This window comes from Symphodus melops (assembly GCF_947650265.1).
Source record: "Symphodus melops genome assembly, chromosome: 22".
Lineage (NCBI taxonomy): Eukaryota > Metazoa > Chordata > Actinopteri > Labriformes > Labridae > Symphodus > Symphodus melops.
In genome coordinates this window covers 5,961,339-5,987,186 of record NC_136712.1, presented here as the reverse complement: position 1 = coordinate 5,987,186, position 25,848 = coordinate 5,961,339, and the positions used below count along the sequence as shown (strand labels likewise).

At 41.7% G+C, this 25,848-nt stretch overlaps 1 protein-coding gene across 2 annotated transcripts in view; it reads left to right on the top strand.

The window, feature by feature from the left end:
* Window positions 1-14,726, top strand: part of sema3aa (sema domain, immunoglobulin domain (Ig), short basic domain, secreted, (semaphorin) 3Aa) — a 30,659-nt gene extending 15,933 nt beyond the window's left edge. For both annotated transcript variants that reach the window (XM_079335094.1, XM_079335095.1), the window contains exons 4-17: window positions 2,197-2,316; window positions 3,157-3,247; window positions 3,345-3,464; window positions 5,589-5,731; window positions 5,895-6,009; window positions 6,123-6,192; window positions 8,345-8,489; window positions 8,592-8,811; window positions 9,144-9,235; window positions 9,349-9,390; window positions 9,626-9,783; window positions 11,432-11,499; window positions 11,595-11,743; window positions 12,081-14,726. In XM_079335094.1, the coding sequence (XP_079191220.1) occupies window positions 2,197-2,316; window positions 3,157-3,247; window positions 3,345-3,464; window positions 5,589-5,731; window positions 5,895-6,009; window positions 6,123-6,192; window positions 8,345-8,489; window positions 8,592-8,811; window positions 9,144-9,235; window positions 9,349-9,390; window positions 9,626-9,783; window positions 11,432-11,499; window positions 11,595-11,743; window positions 12,081-12,809 (2,262 nt within the window). In that variant the 3' untranslated portion in view covers window positions 12,810-14,726. The remainder of the gene's footprint in view (window positions 1-2,196; window positions 2,317-3,156; window positions 3,248-3,344; window positions 3,465-5,588; window positions 5,732-5,894; window positions 6,010-6,122; window positions 6,193-8,344; window positions 8,490-8,591; window positions 8,812-9,143; window positions 9,236-9,348; window positions 9,391-9,625; window positions 9,784-11,431; window positions 11,500-11,594; window positions 11,744-12,080) is intronic.
* Window positions 14,727-25,848: the final 11,122 nt, after the last annotated feature.

Sequence of the window (25,848 nt, the reverse complement as noted above, 5' to 3'; positions counted from 1 at the left end):
AAAAAAATGGGGGGGAAAAAATATTTCTTTTACAGATATTAACAGAAAATAATAGGCTGGTGTAGTTTTCACATTCAATTAGAGATCTCAGTATAATCTCAAAATCCCCCTTAAAATACATACACAACCACATATAAATCTGTTCACTCCCCATGGAAAGTCATCGTCAATACCCAGTCCAAGGAGAGTCATTTATTTCATCCAGTAATGATTCATTTTTCCCTCTGTGGGCGTCAGGGTTTTCACATAATGACATGCTTTGTGATCACTGAAACCATTTTTCACCTGCAGGCAACGCAGAGTTGTATATTTGAGTGACTTGCACAGCTAACACCTGTCAGTGTTCAGGTAAACCTACCTACCACATAGCTGATGATTCAAAGTCAAAAACAGCCGTGTAAAATCATAAACAGAGCTGACACTGGGGTAGTGGGGGGGGGGATTATAGGAGTTAGTGAATTGCATATAATAAGGGCGTGAGAATGATGTGGGGGGACGTGTGCTCCCGCTGTTCAACAGGAAGAAACACAGAGGGGAAAGTCATTAAGTTCCACAGTCGAAAAGACACAGAGAGGTGCAGGGTGGAGGTTGGCTGCAAGACGGAGTGAAGGCTTAGTCTGTGAACTCAAAAGTCCTTTAGCTTAAATGTAATTTCAAAAACCTAAAGATAAAACTACTCTCAAGTCTGTACTGTCAATTTGAAGCTTTGCTATGCTGCCAGTTATCAAAGCTAACTCCCAAAGGCAACACACTCCTCTTATAACTCCTATGAAAAGCCTCTTTGGTTGTTGACACTTTCATTTAAAGATACAGTCTGATACAATATTCTTATGAATTCTTGAAGGATAGATAAAAAGACAGATACCACTTTTCATCTTGTACACTCACTTATAAGCTTCAGCTTCGCTTAGCAAAGAGAAAAGTAAAGGGGGGAAAAGCTGGCCAATCCTTTCTCACATCTCAAATAGGTTCTTTATTGTTTGTGTGATAGAACAAAATTATAAAATTGAATATTGCTGCTTTTTCTTTGTAGCTGCTTCTCACAAAAGGATTTACTCTGACTTTCTATTGGCTGCTCGTTCCATTTTTTTATTTATATAAAGACAACTTTTCCTGATACAAGTCTCACCAAGAAAGTGACTTAGCATATTTTTCAAGATGTCCATTCTTTGAAACAAATTACCCAGAAAGATACAACGACAAAGCTAAAACACTATTTTCTGACTTTTAAAATAATAGCCTGGATTTGTTGTTTTTGGACAAGGTATGCAAGCAGCGAGTGATCTCAGAGTCAATTTGGTGTAGTGCTGAAAAAATGCCATTGCTCAAACCTGATGTTAGTACATCTCAGATGTGGGACATCATTAAATCATCAAACTGGAATGTCACGGAGATTGAAAAGCCTTAGGATATACATGTGTTAAAGTGAGGAAGACAATTGAGTTGTCTGCATGTCTGATGTATTCACGCTGCGTTTTCAAATCCCAAAGCGAACTTGGGCTCATTTTTTTAGGTGTATAGTGAGCATGTATTTATAATAAGGCCAACGCAAGGCTAATCTCTTAAACACATGTGCCCAAATCAACTCCTCAAGGCTGCTAATAACCCTCCTACATTAACCAATCCTGTTGATTAGCGCTCTAATAAACAGTCTCACACCACTGGGACCATCAACACATGCTGGAGAGCCAATCCCAATACCCTTCGGTAAATTCAAACATATGGATCATTAAAGATCTGAGGTAGATTTTTTGTCCTGATTTGATTTACAGGTGGGATTTCCTTAAAGGCGACTCTGTTTCTTCCTGTAAGTCTTTTGCAAACCAACTGGAAAGTCCCCGCATTAAAAGGAAATCCAACCGAGCTTTGCTGTCCTCCCCATTATTCTCTGCTTTCTGTTAGTCTTTACTTTCGATCAGTTTACAGCAATGTTATTTTCATAAAGGATCAAACTTAATTCAAACTTTATGATTTGGGGGAGGGAATTTGATTTTTTGCAGGTTTGGGGAAACATATGAAATCTATTTTATAAAAGTCCCCTAAGTTTCATGAGGCTGTGTAACCTTGGTGGGATTACTACATAAACAGAGGCTACACTTCAAACAAGAAACATCTCCTCGCCATCTGTGTGTTTTAATGTATAAAGTCTTGCATTGTTGGGAGTTTCAATGTACCTTCTCTTGTTTCCTTTTTCAGAGGGAGTGTAATAACTTCATCCGGGTCCTCCAGCCCTACAACCAGACACACCTCTACATCTGTGGCACAGGAGCCTTCCACCCAATCTGTTCCTTTCTGGAAATGGGCAAAAGAGCAGAGGTAATAAAATGGGTTTATTCATGTGCGATTTCCTTGAGTCAGTTATGCATGTGCAAAAAGAGGATTTAAATCTCACGCGAGTCATGTACTGTGACACCAAACGAACTCGAGGAAAAGTCCAATACTATCCCCTTGAAAGAATCTGTTCACAGCAATCTGCGCTGAGTTTAACACACACACACACACACACACACACACACACACACACACACACACACTTTTCAGCCAAGTACAGCAGTAATCAATGTTTCCTTTTGTGTAAAGAAATGGGGGGAAAAAAACCGTTGTCACTACATAGTTAGACCTCAGCTATCGGAAGTTGAACAAGCTCCCCGCTCTCGACATAAAAGTTTAATCAGTCATCTTGATAAAGGCCTGCAGGTTAATCAATGCAGCAGCATGGGATCTGTAACAAAGGGGAGAGGATCGACTGTTTGCACCATGCAGGTTTCAATGTAAAGGACCCTGCATGAGCTCACTTGAGTTGTAGTGTTTTCAGTAATTAAAATGTAGGAAATGATAAAGAGTGCTCTCTTGTGTGACTTTTCCTTTTATATATTTAGACTCTCCTCCACTAACAACCTGTTTTATTCACTATTTCCCCTTTTTGTTGCTTTGAACACAGATAATATTATTTATTTATAGCAAAAGCAGTCAGAAGTTTTAAAAACTCTTATTACTCATAAATAACCTAAAGTTGTCTTGCATCTCATCCATGACTTAAAACGCTTTAATGAGAATTTTTGCGTAATTTGAAACAGGGTCTATAAATGAACCCTTAGCCAGGCTCTGCATTGCTTCCACTGGCCTCATTCTGAACTCTGACCCTTCCCACCACAGGACAACATCTTTCGACTGGCCTCACATTTCGAGAACGGCCGCGGGAAAAGTCCCTACGACCCAAAAATGCTCTCGGCCTCCCTTCTGATCGGTGAGTTTGATCCCTGCCTGCCTTGATTAGTTCCAGGAAGAAGACATTCACTCCAGAGCCGATCATTTCTTCCTAACTCAATGTTTCTCACTGGCAGATGGAGAGCTGTACTCTGGCACATCTGCTGATTTCATGGGAAGGGACTTTGCTATTTTTCGTACCCTGGGAGACCATCATCCAATTAGAACGGAGCAACATGATTCAAGATGGCTGAATGGTAAAAAAAAAAAAAAGTGTAAAAAAGGTTTTTATTAACATTGATGTTTAAAAATGAATTATACCCTTTCTCGGAATACACTTCCCTGATTGCGGTTTCTGAGTGGTAGAGTGGAACTCTTGTTGCAAGGCTAGTGAATGTGAGTGGGCTACGTTGTAACTGATGGATAGGACATATACATTTGTATCCTCTGCCATCAACATGTGGATGTGGTGTAAAAGGGCTTTGTGCCGTTATAAGACTAGAAAAGCGCTATAGAAGTACAAAGCCTTTAACGTTAGTGTTTTTTTTATAATCGAGATCTTTATGAAATAGAGGTTTTACTGTTTACTATGCTGTTTTGTCACAGTAATAAAGTCAATATTGTTGCATTTGCTTAGATTTTAAGTGTCCATGTTTTATCTAAAAGCTAATATGTGTTCAGACTGCAACAGCTTGATAACTTTCATCCCCAAACTTCAAAAATTAAAATAAAAAAGGCCGACATTAGCATCGACTGTTCAGTACAAGGGGGAAGTAAACTCGTGTCACTGTTCAGTTTGTTGGGAAAATCAGAAGGGACATTTAAGCCTTACATTTTCACAAGCTTCAAGTCTGCTCATTCCCATTCAGACATCAGATATCACAGCCCATTCACAAACTCCGCCTGTGTGAGTAAGATTAGCCCATCAGTGCGGGTTATTGACCGTTCATTCTGTGTGGCTATCTTTCGGCACCGCGGAGGACTTAGGGAGCCACAAAAGGTCAGTTTGAACCTTTCCCTCAAGCTGTGCCATCCTCTTTTCCCCCCTCTTTCCCACAGAACTAATCCGCTCTCAGCTGTTTTCCTGTAGCAGAGTCAAATTTCTCCCACTTCCCCTCCACCCGCAGCACCATCACAAAAAAAAGAAATCACAAACAAAGTCCTCTGCGGTGCTGAGTACTGTGACATATTAATAAAGCTCGATTTTAAAAAGGAGAAGTCATTGTTAGCCCGCTAATCCCCATCGATCTTTCACCTTGTTCAAACAAATACTCCAGGGATTGTATCCATTCTGCCCTACAAAATCCAACTCCTTCACCACAAAGGGGGGATTGTAATTGCATGGATTACTGAGATGGGGGATCTTCTATTGAGCCTTTATCAACAAGGTTACATGGCACTCAAATGTAACAAGAGCGAAACTTGGGGATGAATCCTTAATAGTAGTTGGGTTCTATGAAGGATTTAGGGTTAAATGAGGGCTTTGGCTTTGCGTCTCCTGATTCATGCAATTTATTGAAACGTCTCTTTACCTTTTAATTCCCTCTCAGCCAACAGTTTGGATTAAATTGCTATTGGGTGAATTGCCCTTTTGTTGGGAATTAAAGAAAAAAAAAAATCATCCAAAGTCGCTGGTTTGTGGCAGCAAATGTTGAATTGAGGAATGTGTGCGTTTAAGCTCTATAGAGGTATGAGGTGTGTTTTTTGGGGCGCCCATGATTCATAACAGAGGTCTCGCAGCCGCACAGCACTTATAAATCTGCTCCCCACTTAGGCCACACTCGTCTTATTCACAGCTACTCTATACCCTTAACGTCCACGGAGGGGTAACATGGCACTGCTTGTTTCTCTCCAGCGAACCCCCCCGAGCTCTTTAAATCAGGGTTGGGTTTACGCGTGACGACGCCTCAGTGACTGCGGCCACTTTTCCTCGTCCCTGTGCCCCCTTCAAATCGAGATAGATCCCGGCCCTAAGACCTCGCCTCGCCTCGTCTAGCTTTGATTTCCTCTTGCGCTTAAAGTCGAGATACATTATTCAAGTGTTGCCCGGGACAATCAGAGCCATGTGTGTTTGTGAGGATGTGGTCCAGAGACGGGGGTTATGGGAGATTTAGACTTGGAGCGCTCACTTGGGGTAGAGTCAGATACTGTAACACAAGGGTGTTAAGTGAATGGCTGTTATTACTGAGCCGTGACTGTGGAATATCACGGGGGATTGGTTTGGGAGGTGTAAAATAAGGGTGAAAGGATTGTCATGGGGTTGAAGCAGGGGTTGGATTTTAAAATGACATATGAAAGTGTGTGAAAAAAAAAGTGCTTGTTTTATTGGATACTATGTCCTTTTGTGCTTCATCTTTCCATTTCCCCCCCCCCCCCTCTAGATCCAAGGTTTGTTGGTGTGAGCTTGATCCCAGAGAGTGACAACCCTGAAGACGACAAGATCTTCCTGTTTTTCAAAGAGAACGCCATGGACGGGGAGCACACTGGCAAGGCAACCATCGCCAGGATAGGACAACTGTGTAAGGTAACAACACACACAAACAAAGCAAAATCCCAGCAAAGCGTCATCAATAGATTACTGTCATGTCTTTCAAATGGGCTTGTTTTTCCACAGAAATGACTACCGGTACATATGTCTGTTGCAGGTATATATTCATGTGTTTTTGTTTGTTTGATTTGTATAACAGAACGACATGGGAGGTCACAGGAGCCTGGTGAACAAGTGGACCACTTTCCTCAAGGCTCGGTTGATGTGTTCAGTGCCGGGGGTCAACGGCATCGATACACACTTTGATGAGCTACGTACGTTTGTGTTTTTTTTTTCTCACTTTTTAAGAAAGAATACTTGACCTTGATCATTTTTCCAACATTTTTCAAAGACCTCACCTTCACCCACGCTTGTGTTGTGTTTTCAGAGGATGTTTTCCTCATGAGCTCCAAGGACCCGAAGAATCCAGTTATCTACGCTGTATTCACCACATCCAGGTACAGATCCGTGCAGAGCTTTCCTCTCAAATGTGCTCTCTAATTCCCAAATGGTTTTGACAGACGCTGGTTTGGAGCGTATTTGTTCTGGGCCGTCCTGGACACGTTATTTCTTCTGTATTGGAAAAACACACACGCCTTACAATTCCTTTCAAGATTTATTCCCTTTCAAATCCTTCATTTCCTTTATCTGTAATTTCCTTACCATTTAAATGGTATTGCAGGATGAGAGCAACTAAGCGTGACCCTGTCAAATTCCCAGACGGCGCTCCTCGTCCTGTAATCCACTTACAGGTGTCTTACGGATGCTTTCCTCCCTGTAGACGTTTTAGATTGGAGATTGCTCTTAGCCGATTCCCCCGTTTACCAGCTACCTGTCCCCCCCTTTTTATTTTTTTCATTGAAACCTTGGCAGAGGATTGTGTGGAAATCAGATTATGGAGCAAGAGGGAGCAGGAGAAACACGATATTCACTCAGCAGGAACGCATGTCTCTCCCGCCGGCCGCCGCCCGAGACGTGAATGGGATTTTTTTTTTTTTTTTTTTTCAAAGGGCGGGTGTGGCTCTATTGAAGCATGTCGAGAGGTGAAGGCATGCTTTACATGGCACAGATGGTGGCACTTATCAAAACCATGATGATGAATTTGCATTTAAGAGGGAGGAGGGCGGGGGGGGATTTTGTGAAAGGAGGACAAACACTTCACCATCAATCATCGCTGACGATAAAGCCGACTGAATAGCTAACACAAGCAAAGCCATGCTGACAATTTTTAAAGGAAGAGGTCGCTGCGTGGAGGTGGGTGCACACCGCCGCACCCACACGCATGCCCAGACTCACACACACAAACACACACACAAACATGCATGCTTCAAAATTCAATTACAGGGCATTGAGGAATTAGAGTGGTTTAATTGGTTTTCTAAGTGGCCGGTTCTTAGAGATGAATAGAGCAGAGATGCAGTGGGACCGGCTTTTAATATCACTGCTTAATGAGGCACAAAGACGCTGCCTCTGACAGATCAATGTGTGATTGTGCCCGTGTTTGTGAGTCTGTGCTTTCCTGTTGGGGGTGACTGAGTTTGTGTCGCTGTCCTCTATCTGCACAAACACGTTTTCGCCCTCCGTCTTACGCACAGACACCGGAGTGTCTTCTTCCCTCGCCCCCGGAGTTAATTGAATTTCTCTGTAATTAACATTTTTAAATGCTAATCCATTCATCTTCACTGCTTTGGTGGGTTGCTGTCGTGTGCTGCCAGTGTGCCAGCCTCTTCCCTAATTAGCCTGATACAACTTCCCATCGCAGTCAGCAAGACAAAGGGCGGCCCCAATCTTACTCGAGCATTCGGTTCCTGCAATGTAAGAGATTTTCGGTCCAAATTGAAATCTGTCATCTGTGAAAAGTGACAAAAAGCTGATGAATAGATGAGTCTTTTCAACGAATCATGACACAGATGCTCTTTATATATCAGGTCAGAGGCTTATAAAGTGTCGTCAGGTTACTTTGCACTTGAACATTTAAAGACTTTCAAAATGTACAGTATGTCTTGGAATTTTAGAGCAAAAACTCCCAAATTCTCCTCTTTTATGAGTCACCGTTCAAGCGGCTGTCTTCTGGATGACCTAGGACACAGCATGAATTTAAATAAAGTCCACATCATTCCCCGATTTTTTTAATTTTTTTTCCACAATCGATGGACCCTCCTTACTTTGGAGCTCGTCCGGCGAGTGAACACACAGGAGGAAAAAAAAAGTCCACCCATCTGGCTTGAGCAAACACCCGCAAAGTATTGAAGGGGATTTCAAATATGCTCCAGTCCAGGTCTCTTGGTTTGCTGGTGGCGTGCCCACATTCCTGTCTGTTCTCAAGAGGCTGGAAGCAATCACAGTGAAGTTCCAATCTGTCAGTCCTGTACTTAGGTAATGACAACCCTGCCCCCCTCTGTCTTTGTGCGATGAAGGGTCATTTTGTTGTCTTTCTTCAGTATTTCACGAGCTCTTAATCCTCGTCTTGCGACTGATCGTTTGTGAATCCCTTTTGTATGTCTTTGTCATCTTACTTCACTGCCCTCCACCCTCTCCCTCCCCTTATCCTCAAAATCTCTTTTTGTCTCTCACCCCCTTTCTTTCTCTGGTTTTGTTTTTACTCCACAGTAACATCTTTAAAGGCTCCGCAGTGTGTATGTACAATATGGCTGACATCAGGAGGGTGTTCCTGGGTCCATACGCACACAGAGATGGACCCAACTACCAGTGGGTGCCTTTCCAAGGGAGGGTGCCCTACCCCCGCCCTGGCACTGTGAGTGGAACAGCTACACAGAAAACTTAACACACAAAATGAAGAAACGTGACTCACACGCTGTCATTTATCTTACCGTTGCTTTTATGATCTCATCGTCAGTGCCCAAGTAAGACATTCGGAGGATTCGATTCCACAAAGGACCTTCCTGATGATGTCATCACCTTCGCCAGGGGTCACCCCGCCATGTATAACCCAGTGCATCCTATTGGTGGGCGTCCCATCATGGTGAGGACAGACGCAGACTACCAGTTCTCCCAACTGGTGGTGGATAGGGTGGAGGCAGAGGATGGCCAGTATGATGTCATGTTCATTGGGACAGGTACACAGCTTTTTTTGACAAACTTTTGAGTCAGCCAATCAGATTCAGGATATTTTAGTTTAAGTGACAGCATTTCTTACTACTCGAACTTCAATTTAAACTGATTTAAACTTGAATTGTATTTCGTCATGCTACAAAAAGGGGCCTTGTTTCCTGCTGCAAATGACTCAATGCATCTTGTATTTTAAATGGTTACTGATGTTGTAAGTTTTAATTTTTAAACACAGAGAGGAAGCCGACGATTAGGGAATCGTGTCTGAAATGCATCAGCATTGTTATTGAAACATACTTGTAGATACGTATGCTGTATCAGAAGTTCTCGCTTCTTTCAGACATGGGCACCGTGCTGAAGGTGGTGATGATCCCTAGAGAGAGCTGGCACGACCTGGAGGAGGTGGTGCTTGAAGAGATGACGGTCTTTAGGGTACGACATTGAAAATGAAGTCTTAACAGCGACTCCTGCAGCCTCAATTCCTCAAATGAAACACATGACTATGTATGGCAGTTAAGCAGCTGTTCTGTATTTGTCTTGTGCAGGAGCCGACTCCCATCACTGCCATGGAGCTGTCCACCAAGCAGGTAGAAACTTGTTCTGGCACATAATAATTCATCAAATAACTGTCGACAGAGCTACAACTAAACATTAGAACTTCTGGGTCCTTAAACAAACACAGATTTCCCAAAAACAAAGATATCTAATCACCTATAGAGACCTTAACCCACAACAAGCTTCTTTTTAACAAGAACCTTTCCAACAGAGCCACGTAGGAACATTAAAGTTTTACGTCCTCACTCTTTTCTTTCGCTCCCACAGCAACAGCTGTACCTTGGCTCGGCTCTGGGTGTATCGCAGATGTCTCTGCATCGGTGTGAGGTGTATGGGAAAGCTTGCGCCGAGTGCTGCCTGGCCAGAGACCCTTACTGCGCGTGGGACGGCACCGAGTGCTCCAGATACTTTCCTACCGCCAAGAGGTAGGAGCATTCTCACACTACAGAGATCTCCGACCTTTATTTATCCTCTGAGGGTTTTCTGAGACTGCACACTCCCTTTCAACAACAGACACATGGGAATCATCAGTGCACCTGCAGTTGCAATTGTATTTAACAGCCTTATTTCTCTAACTTCAGACCTCCACTGGCCTATTACAGAGTGCTGTGAAACACGAAAGTACACAGATACATGACACAGGCCAAACATCTAAGGATGGAAGTAATCTAGAGCAGAATTATTACAAAAACACCAAACACACTCATTAAACACACACACACACACACACGTTAAGTGTGCATTCCAAAAGCTAAAAACCAGCAACCTGAGTTCTAACTTTTGCCAGTAACAGTTGTTCTGAGTTGTGATCCATGACCGTACTGCCAACTTGCACACAGTCATAAAGAGACACATGTGAATCGACATCTACATGAGCACACACACACACACACACACACACACACACACACACACACACACACACACACACACACACACTAAATTATAGCTAACGGGAGTCGTCTGACCGCTTCACCCCGCAGCCAGGAGGTATGAACATACACACCCTCAAATTACCCTCTTCTGGATCCAGCGGGATTAAGCTGACCACTGCAGCCCTCATACACACACACACACACACACACACACACACACACACACACACACACACACACACACACACACACACACACACACACACACAAACACACAAACACACCTCATTCATCCAGAACTTCTCACACCAGCAGAAGTAGGCCAGTGGGTTTTACTCCAGCTTGGCGGGGTTACAGAAAGGATGGCACACCCCGACGGTTAAGGCCAGCTCTCCACTACACTGCAAATATTTTTCCATCTCAGAACAAGGAGCAGACAGTCGGCCTCGCACGTGCTCAGACGGCCAAGAAAGAAAGGAATTCTAGGACAGGAAACATACAGGGGTTTGTGGAAAAGAGACAGAAAGACGAGCATCCATATATGTATGAAGCGAGAAAGGAGTGGCCTTACTTTTTAGTTTTCACACACACGCACACACACACACACATACACACACACACTTACAATTTCAATCCATCTGTTTCATTTTTCTTCTGCCCATTTTCCCCTCTCACCTTTGGCTGTTCTCCACCGCCACCTTTGATTTTTACGGCACCCATCAGAGACTCTTTCACGCAACCATGACAAAGAGGAACAAGGCGGACACTTTCACTGCAAAGCCAGGCTATGAAACACCTCTCCGTCTCATTCAACAGCCCTCTTTCATATTGAGAGGACAAAGAATGGGGCTGGTTTACAAGGCGTTTCAAGGACGAAAAAAATACCGTACATGTTTTATTACAACGGCTCATCAGAAAGCAATGAAGCATCCTGTTTCATCGCTCTGCAAGTTTATTTTTTTTTACATTGTGCCAGTTTTTTTTCTTCTCATTAAACAGCGGCGTGAAGGTTGATTTAAATATCCACTTTCTTGTACTAAACGAGTGTGACACTGAGTGTGAACTAGTATGAGGTAACATTGTCCCCTAGTGGTTGAAAGTAAACAGTACAGAGATCTACACTTGGACATCTCTTTTACTACTATCACTATTCATGAAATCACTATTCACTTTCCTTGTTGTTTTTTTGTCCTTATAGGCGAACCAGACGACAGGACATCAGAAATGGGGACCCTCTCTCCCAGTGTTCAGATCTACAGCATCATGGTACCGTCATGAACACACACACACACACTCAAACATTTCCCTTCCTTTGTCATTCACATGACTCACTCCCTTCCTGTGTGTTTGGGTTTGAGTAGAGGACACGGACGGTTTGGGTGGCAGTGTGGAGGACCGGAGTGTGTACGGCGTGGAGAACAGCAGCATGTTCCTGGAGTGCAGCCCAAAGTCTCAGAGAGCGCTCATTTACTGGCAGCTGCAGAAGCCAAATGACGACCGCAAGCATGAGGTGTTTATGTTTTTCTCTTTACATCTAATTCACCTCCTCAAATCAGGCGGTATGCTTAAAATACAGGTATAGCATTTTGTCACACTAATGAAGCTGCTGCAATTAAAACATTGTGTATCCATTGAAGGATGCGCCACCCTGAACCTGCTTTTGAGCTCTGATCTTTAATCTTAGTGACTTAGAAAGGGTAGGTGTGGATGTTTGGATTGACTTTTGACGCTATGATCTAACCACTTCCTTCTCACTGATGTTCTGCTTCAGCTCTATTCTTCTAAAAGGGTTTTTATGTATTAAAAAATGAAATCCTGGATGCTAAGTTTGATTTCTTTTTTTCCAGATCAAGCTGGATGACCGAGTTCTCCGTACAGATCAGGGCCTGCTCATCCGCAGTCTGACCCAGTCCGACATCGGCATCTACCACTGCCAGGCCATAGAGCATGGCTTCATCCAGCCTCTATTGCGCCTCAACCTCCAGGTCATCCCTTCACAAAAACTAGCTGACATTTTACCTGGACTTCCTGGCGCAGGAGGTGGGGTAGGCCACTCTGCCAAGCACCGGGTTTGGTATCGTGACTTCCTTTCTCTGCTGGACCACCCAGAGCTCAACAGCGTGGAGGAGTTTTGCGATCGAGTTTGGAAGAAGGAGCGCAAACAGAAGAAGATAAAGACACCAAATGGTCAGGGTAAGCCTGAAAGTGCAGGAGGTACCAATGTGGCTCTGAGGCCTAAATCTTTGGCTCCAAACAGCCAGAAGCAACAACAAAATCCACCACCGAGCAAACCATGGCTGCAGGCCGGAGGTCCAACAGTGGAAGAGCCTGCACAGAGCCAGAACGCTCAGAAAACTCAGCCAAATCAGGGTTTGTTGAGTGGACAAGCACCCAAAAACAACCAGAAGACACAGAACGGTCAAAGGGGACAGGCCAGCACGGCTAATTCTCAGGTGCCGGCTGGGGGGTCAAGAGCAGGCAGCCAGCATGCAGCCAAATGGAGACGGATGCAGGAAAATAAGAAAGGACGCAACAGGAGGACCCATGAGCTCCAGAGACCCCCACGTAGCGTTTGAGAAAAAGCACAAAGATGCACAACCAGATGAACAATCAGAAGCACAAACCAACGCATCCATGCATATACACACAAGCACATTCTATAGTTTGTGTAACGGTGACCTCGCCATAGAAATAGCAGAACAAAAAGCCCATGAAAATACACTTTAGGGTTAAAATAAATGAACCAAACTTGTGTTAAAACAATAACGCTCATTCAAAAAGTCATACACAAACACACAACCTGTGAAGAGGACAGAGAGGACTGAACTCGAATGCACACTGTAAATGTGTGAGGATATGGCTGGTTGCCTGGGATACTGCCTGGCAGACACTTCAACCTCCTGTACATAAGCTACTAAAATAAGACTGAGACTAAAATGTGTAGTGAGGTGTTTGTTGGTGAGCAGATGGACTTTATATGCTCCGAGGACAATTGCAGAGACATGAATAGAAACATGGACCTTCAGGGTTGCAGAACCTGCTGACCTAAGCATGTCAACTGCAGAGAGAGTACCTGGAGCGGATTAAAAAGTCTTATTTGAAGAACTGTCTGAGGAGAAAATACTTTCAACTGATGCACCCTGGAACGAGGAGAGACAAGGGTTGCAATTCAACTTGAGGCGTGCTCATGTTAAAACAAATAGAAGCATCGATACATGCAAAATCTGCAGAGAAAACTCTGCAATTAAAGCATTGTGCATGTTGTTGTCAATCAATGTTTTAATAAGCTAGTTATTTTATCGAATTCTAGAGGCTTTTTTTTACACCCTTAAATAAAATAAAAAAAAGGTTACTTTTTTTTTTTTTTTTTTTAATATTCACTTTTCTTTCCTGACCAGTGCTTCTTTTTAGGGGGCAAAACATTATAAGCAACACTGTCATCTCATTGTGCATTCTAACTTCAGCTCTCCAGGATTCTGTGTAAGTTATTTCTTTGTTGCTTTTTCTGGGATTTATTGAGTCAAGGGTTTATTGGGTCTGGGCACGGATTCCAGTCTTCAGCTATGCTAAAAAGCCAGTCTGAAAATAGACTGACATTTTTTTTGTGTACATATATACAACGAACTTAACTCTGTGTATATACAGTACATATACAGTACAAGAACACCACTTGATTATTATTTATTGCTCATTGTTTTGTGAAAGGGTTGCATTTATTTTTGATATTATGGTATTTTTGGCTCATCAGTATATTGGAGAAACAATGGCAACAGTGACAATTTGATGGACCAAGCGGCTGAAATTATGTCAAGGAATCTCTTTTTGGGGATAAAAGTTTTGAGAGCGAGTACAGGGGTTTTGGTCATTTACTGAATCCCCCTAACCATAAGCACAATTTTGCCTCTTTTGACTTGTCATAACAAATGTATGTATGTTCTTTCTCCCAAATCCATTCGATTTGTCTTTGTTCTTCCAGTATGTGTAAAATATTCCCCATTCTGAAAAACATTAGCTGTGAATCTCTGTAAGAAAAAGTGGAGAAAAATGTAGTCTGAAGGAGAAGACACGTTATACTGCATGTGAATGCTACCTACAGTAAGTGCATCTTTTTAATCGTCTCTTTACGTGTTTTGTGTGAGAGGTGAAGTTCCCTTAAAAACAAGGTGTGAATTACTTCTGTCCTTTTGCCAAAACAGTTATAGTAACAACTTGTGATACCTTGGCCAAAGCTGTTAAAGTTCCATGCTCCTTAATGTTCGTCTCAATAATGATACCCTCTGTGGCCCCTGCCCAATTAATACAAGAATATTGTGTCAATAATGCAATAAATTAGAGCAGATAGTGTCCTTTACCAAATCTCCAAAGTTTGGTGTGTTCCTGATTCTCCCTCAGTTAGAAAAGCGAGAGAGCTGAAAGTTACGGCTGCTGTAACAACAGTTCTTTCTGGCATGCATTCGGTTGTCTAAATAAACATCTCCGTTACAAAAAGAAAAGGTTCGTTTGTTCTCATTTCAGTCAAAAACATTCTGCACATGGTAAACTCAGCCTCACATCTAAAGTAACACAGTACTTCAGATAATAAAGTTATGTTCACCCATCCTTCGACATAATTCAAATACAAATAGGGCCTTGTGGAGTCTCATGGAGACTCAAAAATAGCCATTTTTCTAATAGTTTTCTGACAAGGGTGATTTCACATAAGATTACACAACATAGAGTCTAAGCTATCTAACAACACAATGAAGCTGGGCTAAACGCTAGCATCAGCACGCTAAACAAGACATGCTGAATTTAAGTATAGGCTTCATGTTTAAATGTATTAATCTTTAACTTGGTTAGGCACACGAGCATGCTCTCATTTACTAATTTGCACCACAACTCTACAGTGCAACGATTAGCTTTGCATCTAACCTACTATACGTACATACTTATCATTGGTAAAATGATTTGTAAGCATAACTAAAAGTCATCTTTGAATGTGTCAAACATCTAGTAAAAGTGGAGACATCGACATAAAAGATACAACTCCAAACCTCATGGTGGGAAATTTTATTAAGTAAGGACAGAGTCATCTTCATCACCATATAAAAGTAGGAAGAAGATGTCTGCACACTTTTCAGAGCTCTCAGCTGCTCTTACCTAATCTGTATGCCATATAAATTTAAACTACCTACTAAACTGCAACCTCAGTTTAATACCTGTGATAGGCCGGGCCAATCACAAACAATGATCTGTCCAGGGGCGGGTTTCAGCACCTTTGAGGCTTTAGAGAAGAACCAAGATGGCTGCCAAGAATAATGAACTTTCTGAAGCTACTAAAAGTTGGTATATAGAACAAACTGGGGAAACGTTCAATTGTACAAATGGTAAGTGTTAACTACTTAATGATGTTTGATCATTTGTAACGTTTTGAAACATTTACATTTAAAGTTTGACTAGGCAACTAGTGTAGCAGCCACTGCTACATCACAAGTTTCAAGATTGGTAGAGAGGCATTTTGCTCTGTGCATGTTTGTGATGTTTCCTGTTGAAAATGTTTCATTGTGAATTGGTAAGTTGACTTCATAATAGATGTAAGGTGAATTAAAGTTCTCTACTGATCTTGAAGGCCCTTTAATTTGACCAGTAGTAGCAGGAAAAGCACAGGTTTACTGATATTAGCAAAGGCTCATCTTTATGCTAGTTTCTTGTAAGGCCATAAGTGTGAATGTGATCTACCATACAGCAGAGAAACACTCAAACTGTAGCAGCAGAATTAAACTCAACACAATAAATTAATTGATTTCAATAATTTATCTAGCTAAATAACTGTATTATTCCTGTGGTTTTTATTCGGTGTCAAGTCCAATGAAAAAATGACATTTAATAAAGAGAAGATCATTTTATAATTCTAATGAATATCCACCAGATGTCGCTGTTGTCTCACAGTATTTGCAGACACCTAGTCAAAGCTCTTCTGAGGTATCCTTTGAGGTCTGATTAAAAGCTGTTTCATCTTAACATGTTGTGACACTTGTACAGAAACGGCTTCCTTTCACAGTCAGACACAATCTCCTTTATTCACAAACTCGTGTGTGTGCGTAGTTCAGCTGAAGTGATTGGAGGACTGCAATCATGTTCCCTGTCCTCAAGTTTCACAAAAAATGTTATGAATCCGCTGCTCCTGTTACCTTGGCAACTGTCCTTGGATGTACTGTGTGTTTGTACGCGTGGGTGTGTATGTGTCCGTCTGAGTCTTGAAGTACACATTTTCAGCTGTTGAGCAGGCTAGTCCTGACCATTATATTGGAGGCTTTTATTGCTGTGTGCTTTGCTTCAGGGAGGTTTTTTGCTGTCTCAAGTCCCTCCGTTTGTCTTTTTTGTCTCTTCTTCTCTCACATCTGCTCCTGAAAGCTGCATTTCTGCTGGGCACAGCCTTTACAACATTTTCAGCAAAAGCCTCCAACATAAGCTACTTCAGTATACTGTACATGCAGAGATGTTTAAATATATTAACTATATATCAATTATAAACGAAGCAGAATTATGTTTTGAAATGTTCTTTCTTCCTTTACAATCCAAATTAAACTGTATCACAAAGTCAGCCTTTATGGGAGGAATTATTTAAAAAATTTAGAATAAAGTTGTAATATAATAAAAATAGCATTGCACTATTTATTGCCTATTTTGCAAAGCATCATGGTAATTGGGCTAAAGAAAGGTTGTCGCTATACATTTCCTACATACTCTGAAATCCAGTAGTAACAAAATTAAAAAGAAAAAAAACAGTTGACTACTTTTTGCTCTACTCCTTTATTAACAAAACTTCAATAAAGTTCAATAAACTTGGGTTCTGGGAATCAATAATTTTTATTAAATTAAGGGAACCATTATTAACCTTGATTTCAAAAAGTCTAGATTACTTTATGAAAACTTATCACATTTCAAAATAAACTTGCTATGAAATAATTCTCACAAAATAGATATTCAAATGACTTCAGATGTCTTCCCTGAATAACAGTGTGGAGCATGTGATTGGTTGAACAATCACAACATACTGAGCAGAGGACACGAGTTAACCATTCATAGCTCAATGTTAACAGCATGTTCCACTGTGATGGTGTCTGTGTTAGACATAGGACCCTGGAGTGAGATGAAATATATTGGTGTTGCCTCCAGCTGAACACGCATGATATGACACCTCGTGTGTTCGTGTGACTCCGTGTTACGCATGCGTGTGTTTACATATTCAGAGCTCCTCACGACTCTTGAAAGTGCAGAAGCTCTGACTCATTGCGTCTTGCCCAGGAGCTAGCCCAAAGGATTGTGGGAAATAAAATCAGTGGGCAAGGAGAGAGGAGGAGATTTAGGTCACTGGCAGGACGACACACATCAGTACACTGCTGCTGCTGCCGAACCCCCCCCACCCCCCACCCTCCCTCCCTTTACCACTTCATGGTTCATAAAATATACAGATTTTTATTAAGTGCTGCTCCCTTTTCTTCTTATCTCTTTATAATCACCTTTCTCCCTTGTTTCCCCCTTTCTCATCCAGATGTCGTCTTTGTAAGTGAGCTTCACTGTACCAATCATCAAGCCATCAGGTAATTGTGAACTCCGCAGGTGAGTGGCAGCTGCTGTGGATACCATGGCAACATGGGATGGGACCTGGAGCTCCCCTGGATGATGGATGACATTTTCAATCAAGACTGAACCCTGACAGAGCCCTCCAGGTGCAGCTTTCCTTGTTGACCTACTCAATGATTGCATTCACTGAATTACAAGGGACTATGAAAGCCAGAGATATTAATGTTTACATAGTGTGTTAACAATCATTTGGTAGTGTGATTGCACTATTGTTATTTGATTTCTATTTTTTTTCCAACATATGCACACAAATGTATCATGTGGTGTTTTCTCAACTGGATGGCCTTGTAACTCGTTGTTTGGTTACATCAGCCCCTTAAGAAACAATATTATTTCTCATTTAATAAGGTGCAAGATTGGCGATCTTGGCATGAGTCTTGCAAGAAGACTAATTTAATAATTCACCAGAGAACTGTCTGCATTGTCCCGTCAAACAGCAATATTCTGACTCCATTTTTCAACATGTTATATTTTAATGTGCATCCTGAAAAGCACAACTTCCCCTGCAGACTCAGTGTAGTGCCCCTTCAACGCCACACACTAACATTCAAAAGATGTAACAAGGGATCGCACTAAAATCAGTTTTGTGGGTGGGATGTCAGAAGACAGATAACAGTATTCTCTGGTGTCGCTCGCTCTATTATTTAATAAATTGCTGCTTTAGTTTGTCGTAAAGGACCAGTGTGTCAAACAAAGAGGCACGTAGTAGTAATAGTTATTTTCAGTATTATCTATTTGTGTGTTTTCGTTGGGTTGTCGGCCATTGTAGTTTCTCTCGCAGGCTTTAGGGCAAGGGGGCAGCCGTCAGTCAGTTGCAATCTGCAATCTCCCCACTAGATGGCATGAAATCCTCCACATTGGCCCTTTAGGTTCTTTCAAATTTCATATCTCTGAACATTTGATGAGAACGTATTTGGATGTTTGAATTGGTGATGGACAGTTTGCTTAAATTAATTGAATTTTTCAGTTTTACTGCTTAATTAAAAAAGATGTATGGCTGATAAATCAGTAATGAAAATAACTGTTCATCAAAACCCATTATGTAACACTGTGGAGCGCTATACATCACCCCAAATTAATAGTTTATTAACAAAATATAAAACAGAATTTATTTCCCAGTAGTAGTATTTTCAGCAGTATTTTCAAATTCAGTTCAACTAATGCTTATTTGGACGAAAAGAAATTCTACGCGTCCACGTTTACATTTCATGTTTGAATATTGATGACAGAATTAACTGTTGTCCTCTGTAAATAATGAGTCCTCTGTGACTCAGTGTATATACAGTGTCCTCTGGGAGCGCTGTTTCTCCGTCTTTCATTAAGAGAAAGCCATGATGATTTATGTCAGTGATCCCGCCTCTTCAGCACAGAGCTACAAGAATGAGAGTCGTAAATGCAGACGCCTCACAGACCCTGTCACGTGTGTGTGTGTGTGTGTGTGTGTGTGTGTGTGTGTGTGTGTGTGTGTGTGTGTGTGTGTGTGTGTGTGTGTGTGTGTGTGTGTGTGTGTGTGTGTGTGTGTGTGTGTGTGTGTGTGTGTGTGTGTGTGTGTACAGTCTATGGTATAGACGGAGTGCCTCACAGCCGTTTGACCTCATGCTCTCTCCATTCACTGATTGCTTAGAATTGATGAGGTGATCAATGACCTATTCTCGTCTGTCTCTGGAGAGAATACTGATTCTCTCTGAGCTACAGGACTACGTTCAAGGACTGCCAAAGCTTTCATGGTCCAGCTCCAAACATTACTTTTAGACGCAAAACGAGCCAAGAAAAAAAGATTTAATTACAGCTAAAGTTAGTTTGGGATTATTTCCCTGAGTCTTTGGCTTTGGAGTATTTATATAACCCCCTTGTTAGCTTGCTATTGTTTTTGTCTGTAGGTGTGCACATTGAAACTTGCTTCTGTATGACTCATCTGTGTTAAGTCGACCTAAACTCGTGGGACAACACCCCTTGTTACAAAGTGATGACATCACTGCCAATGACGCACTACCATGACAACATGTACTGTATGTGTTAATGATTGGCATTCAGACCACGTTACTTTGACATTACAGCTCGGTTCTATTCTCAATATAAAGACCTCTTTCCAGCCAGCTATTGATGAATCAGCTCATTAGACGCTGAAGCAGCGTTCGTGAGGGTGTCAGCTGCTGATGTCAATTCAAAGAAAAATGAAAGTGGAATGTGAAGTGAGAGTGGGAGATGAAGAGGCAGTACAATACTTGAGAAGGCTTTTCCTAAATGTCAGATTTCTCCACAGAAAATGGCATGCAGTTAGATTTGTAGCTAATGCATCATGATGCAATTAAAGCACACAACCTTTAGCAAAAATGCAACAGCTTCTTCCTTTCATTTATATATGAATATTGAAATCACATATTCCCAATGGAAATCCTATTTTTAAGCCATAACACTGCTTTGTGGCTGATGAAAAGCGGTATTCCTTTATCTAAGTCTAAAATATTAACATATTTTTTAGATCTTCATGGCAGTGCCATGTTTAGCGGCGTTACATCAGACCAAGTAGGTTCCAAGTTTGATCCCCAGTCAGGCAGGAGCCTTTATTGTGGAATGTGCATGTTCTTCCTTTACATGCACTCCAGCCTCCAACAATTCAGAGACATGCTCATTGGGTTAATCGGTGACTAAACAGCCAGCAGGAGTGACCGTGAATGTGACTGCTTGTCTCTGTATGTTATCTCTCTGATGGCGACTAAAGACGTCTTGAGCCTCTAGTGACCCGTGATAAGGGGGATCAAATTGGGGGAATCTTTCAAAATGAAAAATGGGAAATGTACCCCTAAATACTTTTGTGTCTGTATAGGCTGGCTCTGTCTGAAGCTAACAAGCTAACTTTATTAGCTTCGACATGCTAAGCCAGTTGCCTCAATTTCAAATGTTTGTGCTACGCTAAAGCCATACACACATATATATACTAAAGGTTTTGATATCATCCAATCTCTGTTGAAAGTCAATAATCTACGTCTATTCATTGTGGCATTTTGCTGTTTTAAACCAAAGTTGCACAGAAGGTGAGTCTTTCTCCACAAATGTCCTCCAGTCATGGAGTGTGTTTTCCTTTCTGGCAGCAGCTTGTGCTGAGTGCATTGTCGAAAACCTTGCCAATTAGCGGGAGCAGCCTCCATTGAACACAAAGAAAAACACTGGTATCCTCACAGGAATTGAAACTTCAGAGGAACAAGACATCAGAGAGCTGTCACACAGTCTGAGAAGTGCTGAGAGAAAAAGCACCAAAGAGAAAAGGAGGAATAACTCAAATCAGGTGGTTATTTTTGGATGTGGAGCTATGATTTGTTGTATGTATTCACCGACAGATCGGCCTTGTTTTTATGTCCTGTTAGACCTTTCATTGGCTGGGAGGTCATGCTGCGTTTACATTAATCAGGCACTGTACATGTGGCTTTTGAGATCAGCTTCCAAACACTGACCAGTAAATCCTATTAAGTCATGTTACCTGTAAGAGTCTCCTTCCCACGCCCTTCACCTCTGCACCACAACAACCTCCTTCAAGTCAATGCTTGAGTGATTTCAGATCTGTGCGAAAATGATCACGTTTACCCTCGAAAGTACTTCCTTGAAACTTCAGGCCTTCACAGCAGTCATTAGATCACTGTGATCCCTTTGTGACTTGATTTAAATGCACAACAGTTGTGACGGAGAGATACACACGAGGACAAGAGTGAGTAATCCTAAAAGAAACAGATGATGTAATGCTAAATTTAGCTATTAGCACATGTTGGCTAATAGTATGGCCTTAAAGGACCAGTAAGTAAGATTTCTACACAGGGGCGGCTGTGGCTCAGTTGGTAGAGTCGTCGCCCCTCAATCGGAAGGTTGAGGGTTCGATCCCCAGCTCCAGCGAGCAACATGTCCGATGTGTTCTTGGGCAAGACACTTAACCCCAAATTGCTCCCCCTGCTGCGTCTGGGGTGTATGAATGTGGCATGAATGTATAGATACATTATGTATAGAATGTAACATAATGTATAGAATGTATGCCACATATCCAGCCCATCAGTGTGAATGGGTGTGAATGGGCAGGTGTGATGGGTAGGCTTTGAGTAGTCGGAAGACTAGAAAAGCGCTATACAAGCTCAAGTCCATTTACCATTTACACATTATCATAAAAGGACTTCAGTACTGTATATCATCAGACATTAAGGGATGTTGAGTATGTCCAAGGTGGGCGGCTTTAAGGCACCCCACATGGTCGTGTTGGATGCCCCCCCCGGTTTGCCAGATATGAGAGCAGTTATCATGACAGACCGACAGGTGCTGCAGCCATGGAAGCAAGTAAGCAAAATGGTTCAGATATAACTGATAAATATTGGAGGTGCTTTTGAAAAACCTGGAGATAGGTTAGAAAGCAAGAAAGCATGTTGACTCTAGGCAGGAGGGGGCGGGAGCTGACAACTCTCTCATACTCTGAATATGGACTGCAGTACTCATTTTAAACACTACGTGTCAGAGTTCCATACGGCTCCTTTAATCAACAAAGTCAGCTGAGATTTGTGACTCGCACAAATGCATCTCTCTGACTCTACTTTTTCGTGACTTTGAATTTCCTGCCTTGTATTCATAAGACACACAAAAAGCGACTTGTATAACTCCGGCATTGTGTCAAGTCTCTGAATCAGAGGTCTTTTGTGTGTCCTTGGGGAGCGAGGAACATTACTCACACACACAGAAGGAAGTAGGGAGAAAGAAATCCAGCGCGTTTTTCACACGGTCGAGAATTCATATGTTTTCTGTGACATGTTTTTCAGGCTTATCCAATTGTGTTGTTTGTGTTTGCTCGTGTTAACAGACGGTGCTGTTATTTGTCTTCTCTGAGCAGCTTTGTCGATGAGCCTGATGGTTTGTCAAAGCATGAATAATTGATTTTTGGAGCCTTTTTCTACTTGTTTGTTTTCTTCTTTTGATTTGAGTTGCAGGCTTCACTGACTTCAGAGTTGCGGCAGGACGTCATGTACTGCAAAGAAAACAGCTTACAGTGTTGAGCAGTATGTGATTGGCCTATCTCTCAGAAGAAAAGAGGATTAGAGGGACCTCCTATGTTTGTGTGTGTCCCTGTCTGTGACAGTGTGTGTGCACTCAAACACACCTACCTGAGTTCACGCCGGCGTGCAAATAGACACTAGATATTAAGATTGAGTAGGGAAAGAAAGCTGTGACTTTAAAGGTATTTTTAGTCCTGAGAGTCTCGCTGGTCAAAGAAAATGCCATCGGGGAGGGAATTAGACGCGTGCCAGGTTGCTAATAGGGATGAGAGGAGCTAAGTCCTAATGGAAATTAAACTTCACTTGCAACTACAGCGTCACCTGGAAGCTCCCTCGTAAGGATACACATTCCTGCACATTCAAAACAACTTCAATAAAGGTATGTAACTCACCTCATTTATACAAAGATGATGGGATTATGGGTTAAAGCTCTCTTGGGAAGGTTCTAGTACTTGTTTTTCCCCTCACAAACTCAACCTTTACAAAAAGGGAAAAATGCACATAAATGTCTCAGACGTGTATTATGAATTAACTTTTTGGGGGGGTAATTGTGTAAACCTGCAACCCCTAATGTTAATCTATCTTCTGTTAGTACTTTTAAAGATGACTTTTTTTACTCTGCAGCAAAATAAATGCCTTTAAGTGTCTTTGCCCCTTGCCCTGCGTGAGTATTCAAATTTAATGAACACAGAGCAGTGTGCGTTATCTGGTTACCAGACTCAAGTTACAGTGGACGAGCTGCACGGCACAAAAACGCCTCGCACAAATTGTAACTGTAAATGTACATGAGAGAAGCTAATAAACATATAGACTCAGTGTTGGGGAAAAAACTAGGTGGTACTTAACTTCAGATTCAATGTGTTTCTTAGAGTATTCCTATGTACACTCCTTCATACTTCTATACCATATTGTAATTTCTAATGTCACGACTTTTGACTGATCTCTGCTTAGAAATAATGTTTTAAAATTGTGCTCCTTTAATGGGTTATAAAAATCATGTACTTTAAGTCTATAACAGGAAAATGCTAGAAGTGCCCTGACAGTACTGTGTGTGTGTGTGTGTGTGTGTGTGTGTGTGTGTGTGTGTGTGTGTGTGTGTGTGTGTGTGTGTGTGTGTGTGTGTGTGTGTGTGTGTGTGTGTGTGTGTGTGTGTGTGTGTGTGTGTGTGTGTGTGTGTGTGTGTGTGTGTGTGTGTGTGTGTGTGTGTGTGTGTGTGTGTGTGTGTGTGTGTGTGTGTGTGTGTGTGTGTGTGTGTGTGTGTGTGACTGCGTGCGTGACTGCTCTCTTGGCACTTGCATGTCCTTCGGCTTAGGTTTGATGTTTGTTTACACCTGTCTGTCTTGGTGTATGTGTTTGAATAACTGGATGTTGCAGTCAGTGTATGAATGGGACTGTGTGGGTCAGATACACAAAAAGAGAGAGAGGGGGCATGCATGTGCGGCTGCTTCCGCTTCACAGCGTAGAGACAATCAGGCCATGCTTCAGCGCTCAGTGCGAAGAAGAGGAGGAGCAATGGCTACACCACCGTCGTTTATCACTGTAGACAGAGACCAAAAGTCACCTCTTCTTACACGAACATGTACGCTGAGGTGAAGGGAAGGAAGTGGAGGAGAGATCCTTAGGCAAAAAAGAAGGTCATACAACTACTGTACTGTACATGACAAAGGAGATGGGTAGGGACGAAAAAGATGGAATTCTAAACGAGCAGATAAAGAGAAAATAATGTAGCTATAAACATAATACTAAGCTAACAGCCCACTATGTTTTTTTGGTGTGTTTTTATGCCAGTATTTTAGTTGCTTTACTCTTTGGCTAGCTGTCTTTAACATCCTGCACATTAACCTAGGAGAAGCAACATTTGGTTTAAGCTGTCAAATGCTGTTTATACTTTTACAAAACTCATTTCTCAGAAATGCTAAAAAAAAAAAAAATCCCACATAAACCTAACCATAGACAGAGCAAGGTGACTGCTGAACTAGCTTAGCACAAAGACAGAAAACAGTGGAACAGCTGTCCTTGCTCTATCCAAAGGTTATTAAGTCTACCTATTATGTACAATTTAATATGTTTTTCCTTCTACATGTTTTGGTGTTATCACAGGTTTTGTTTCACGCCAGCTTTTTTCTTGGCTAGCTTTGTCAAAGAAGATAATTAGTATCCTAAATACTTCATTTATCACCAGGGGAAATTCATGTGACAGAGTAGCCAGAACGCTCTCTGTTTGCATTAGTAGAAAGGGTACAACATAAAGAAGGTAAATTAAATTAAATTAAAAAAAAAAAACATTAAAGTCAGGTAAAAGACAACAAATAATAGTAAAATAAGGCACATGAACAAGAGAAACTGATATAGGCTCCATGCAGGTATGTTGACACTTCTCTGTAATGTCTGGTGATGTAGCATGGTCATTTTACAATCTAATTCAGTAAATATCTTACAAATTGGATTTACTATTAACAAATCGAGTGGTACCAGATTCTCTGATGTACCTCTCTGCAAGAAATTGCCCAAAATGTCCAATCTTTTCTCTAAAAATATTACATTTACGCGTGCATCGCATTCTTTTTTTCATTGCAACTGTGCAATTTCTTTTGACTTTCTGGGCTAAAATGTCATGGTTAGACTCAGAAATACACATCAGCAAGGCACACCGTGAACAGATTGATATCTAACATTCCCCTCGCAGGAGCTGTCATCACATATAATTTGATTTAAATGATGACCTGTCATGTCACGTGGTGTCTAATGCTTTTATTCAGCCTTTATGAAGTCAGGAATAAGAATAGGCTGTGTACTCCTTGATACAAATCCCCAGTCTGCCTCTCCAGCCCTACCAGTACTGAGAGAGCTGTGAACTGGGTGCATATAGGACACATCTGCCCCAAAGCTCCAAAGACAACAGCAAATGAGCACACGCTGTCATATTGCAATACATCTGCTTGACATACAGCCAAGCAGACGTGTT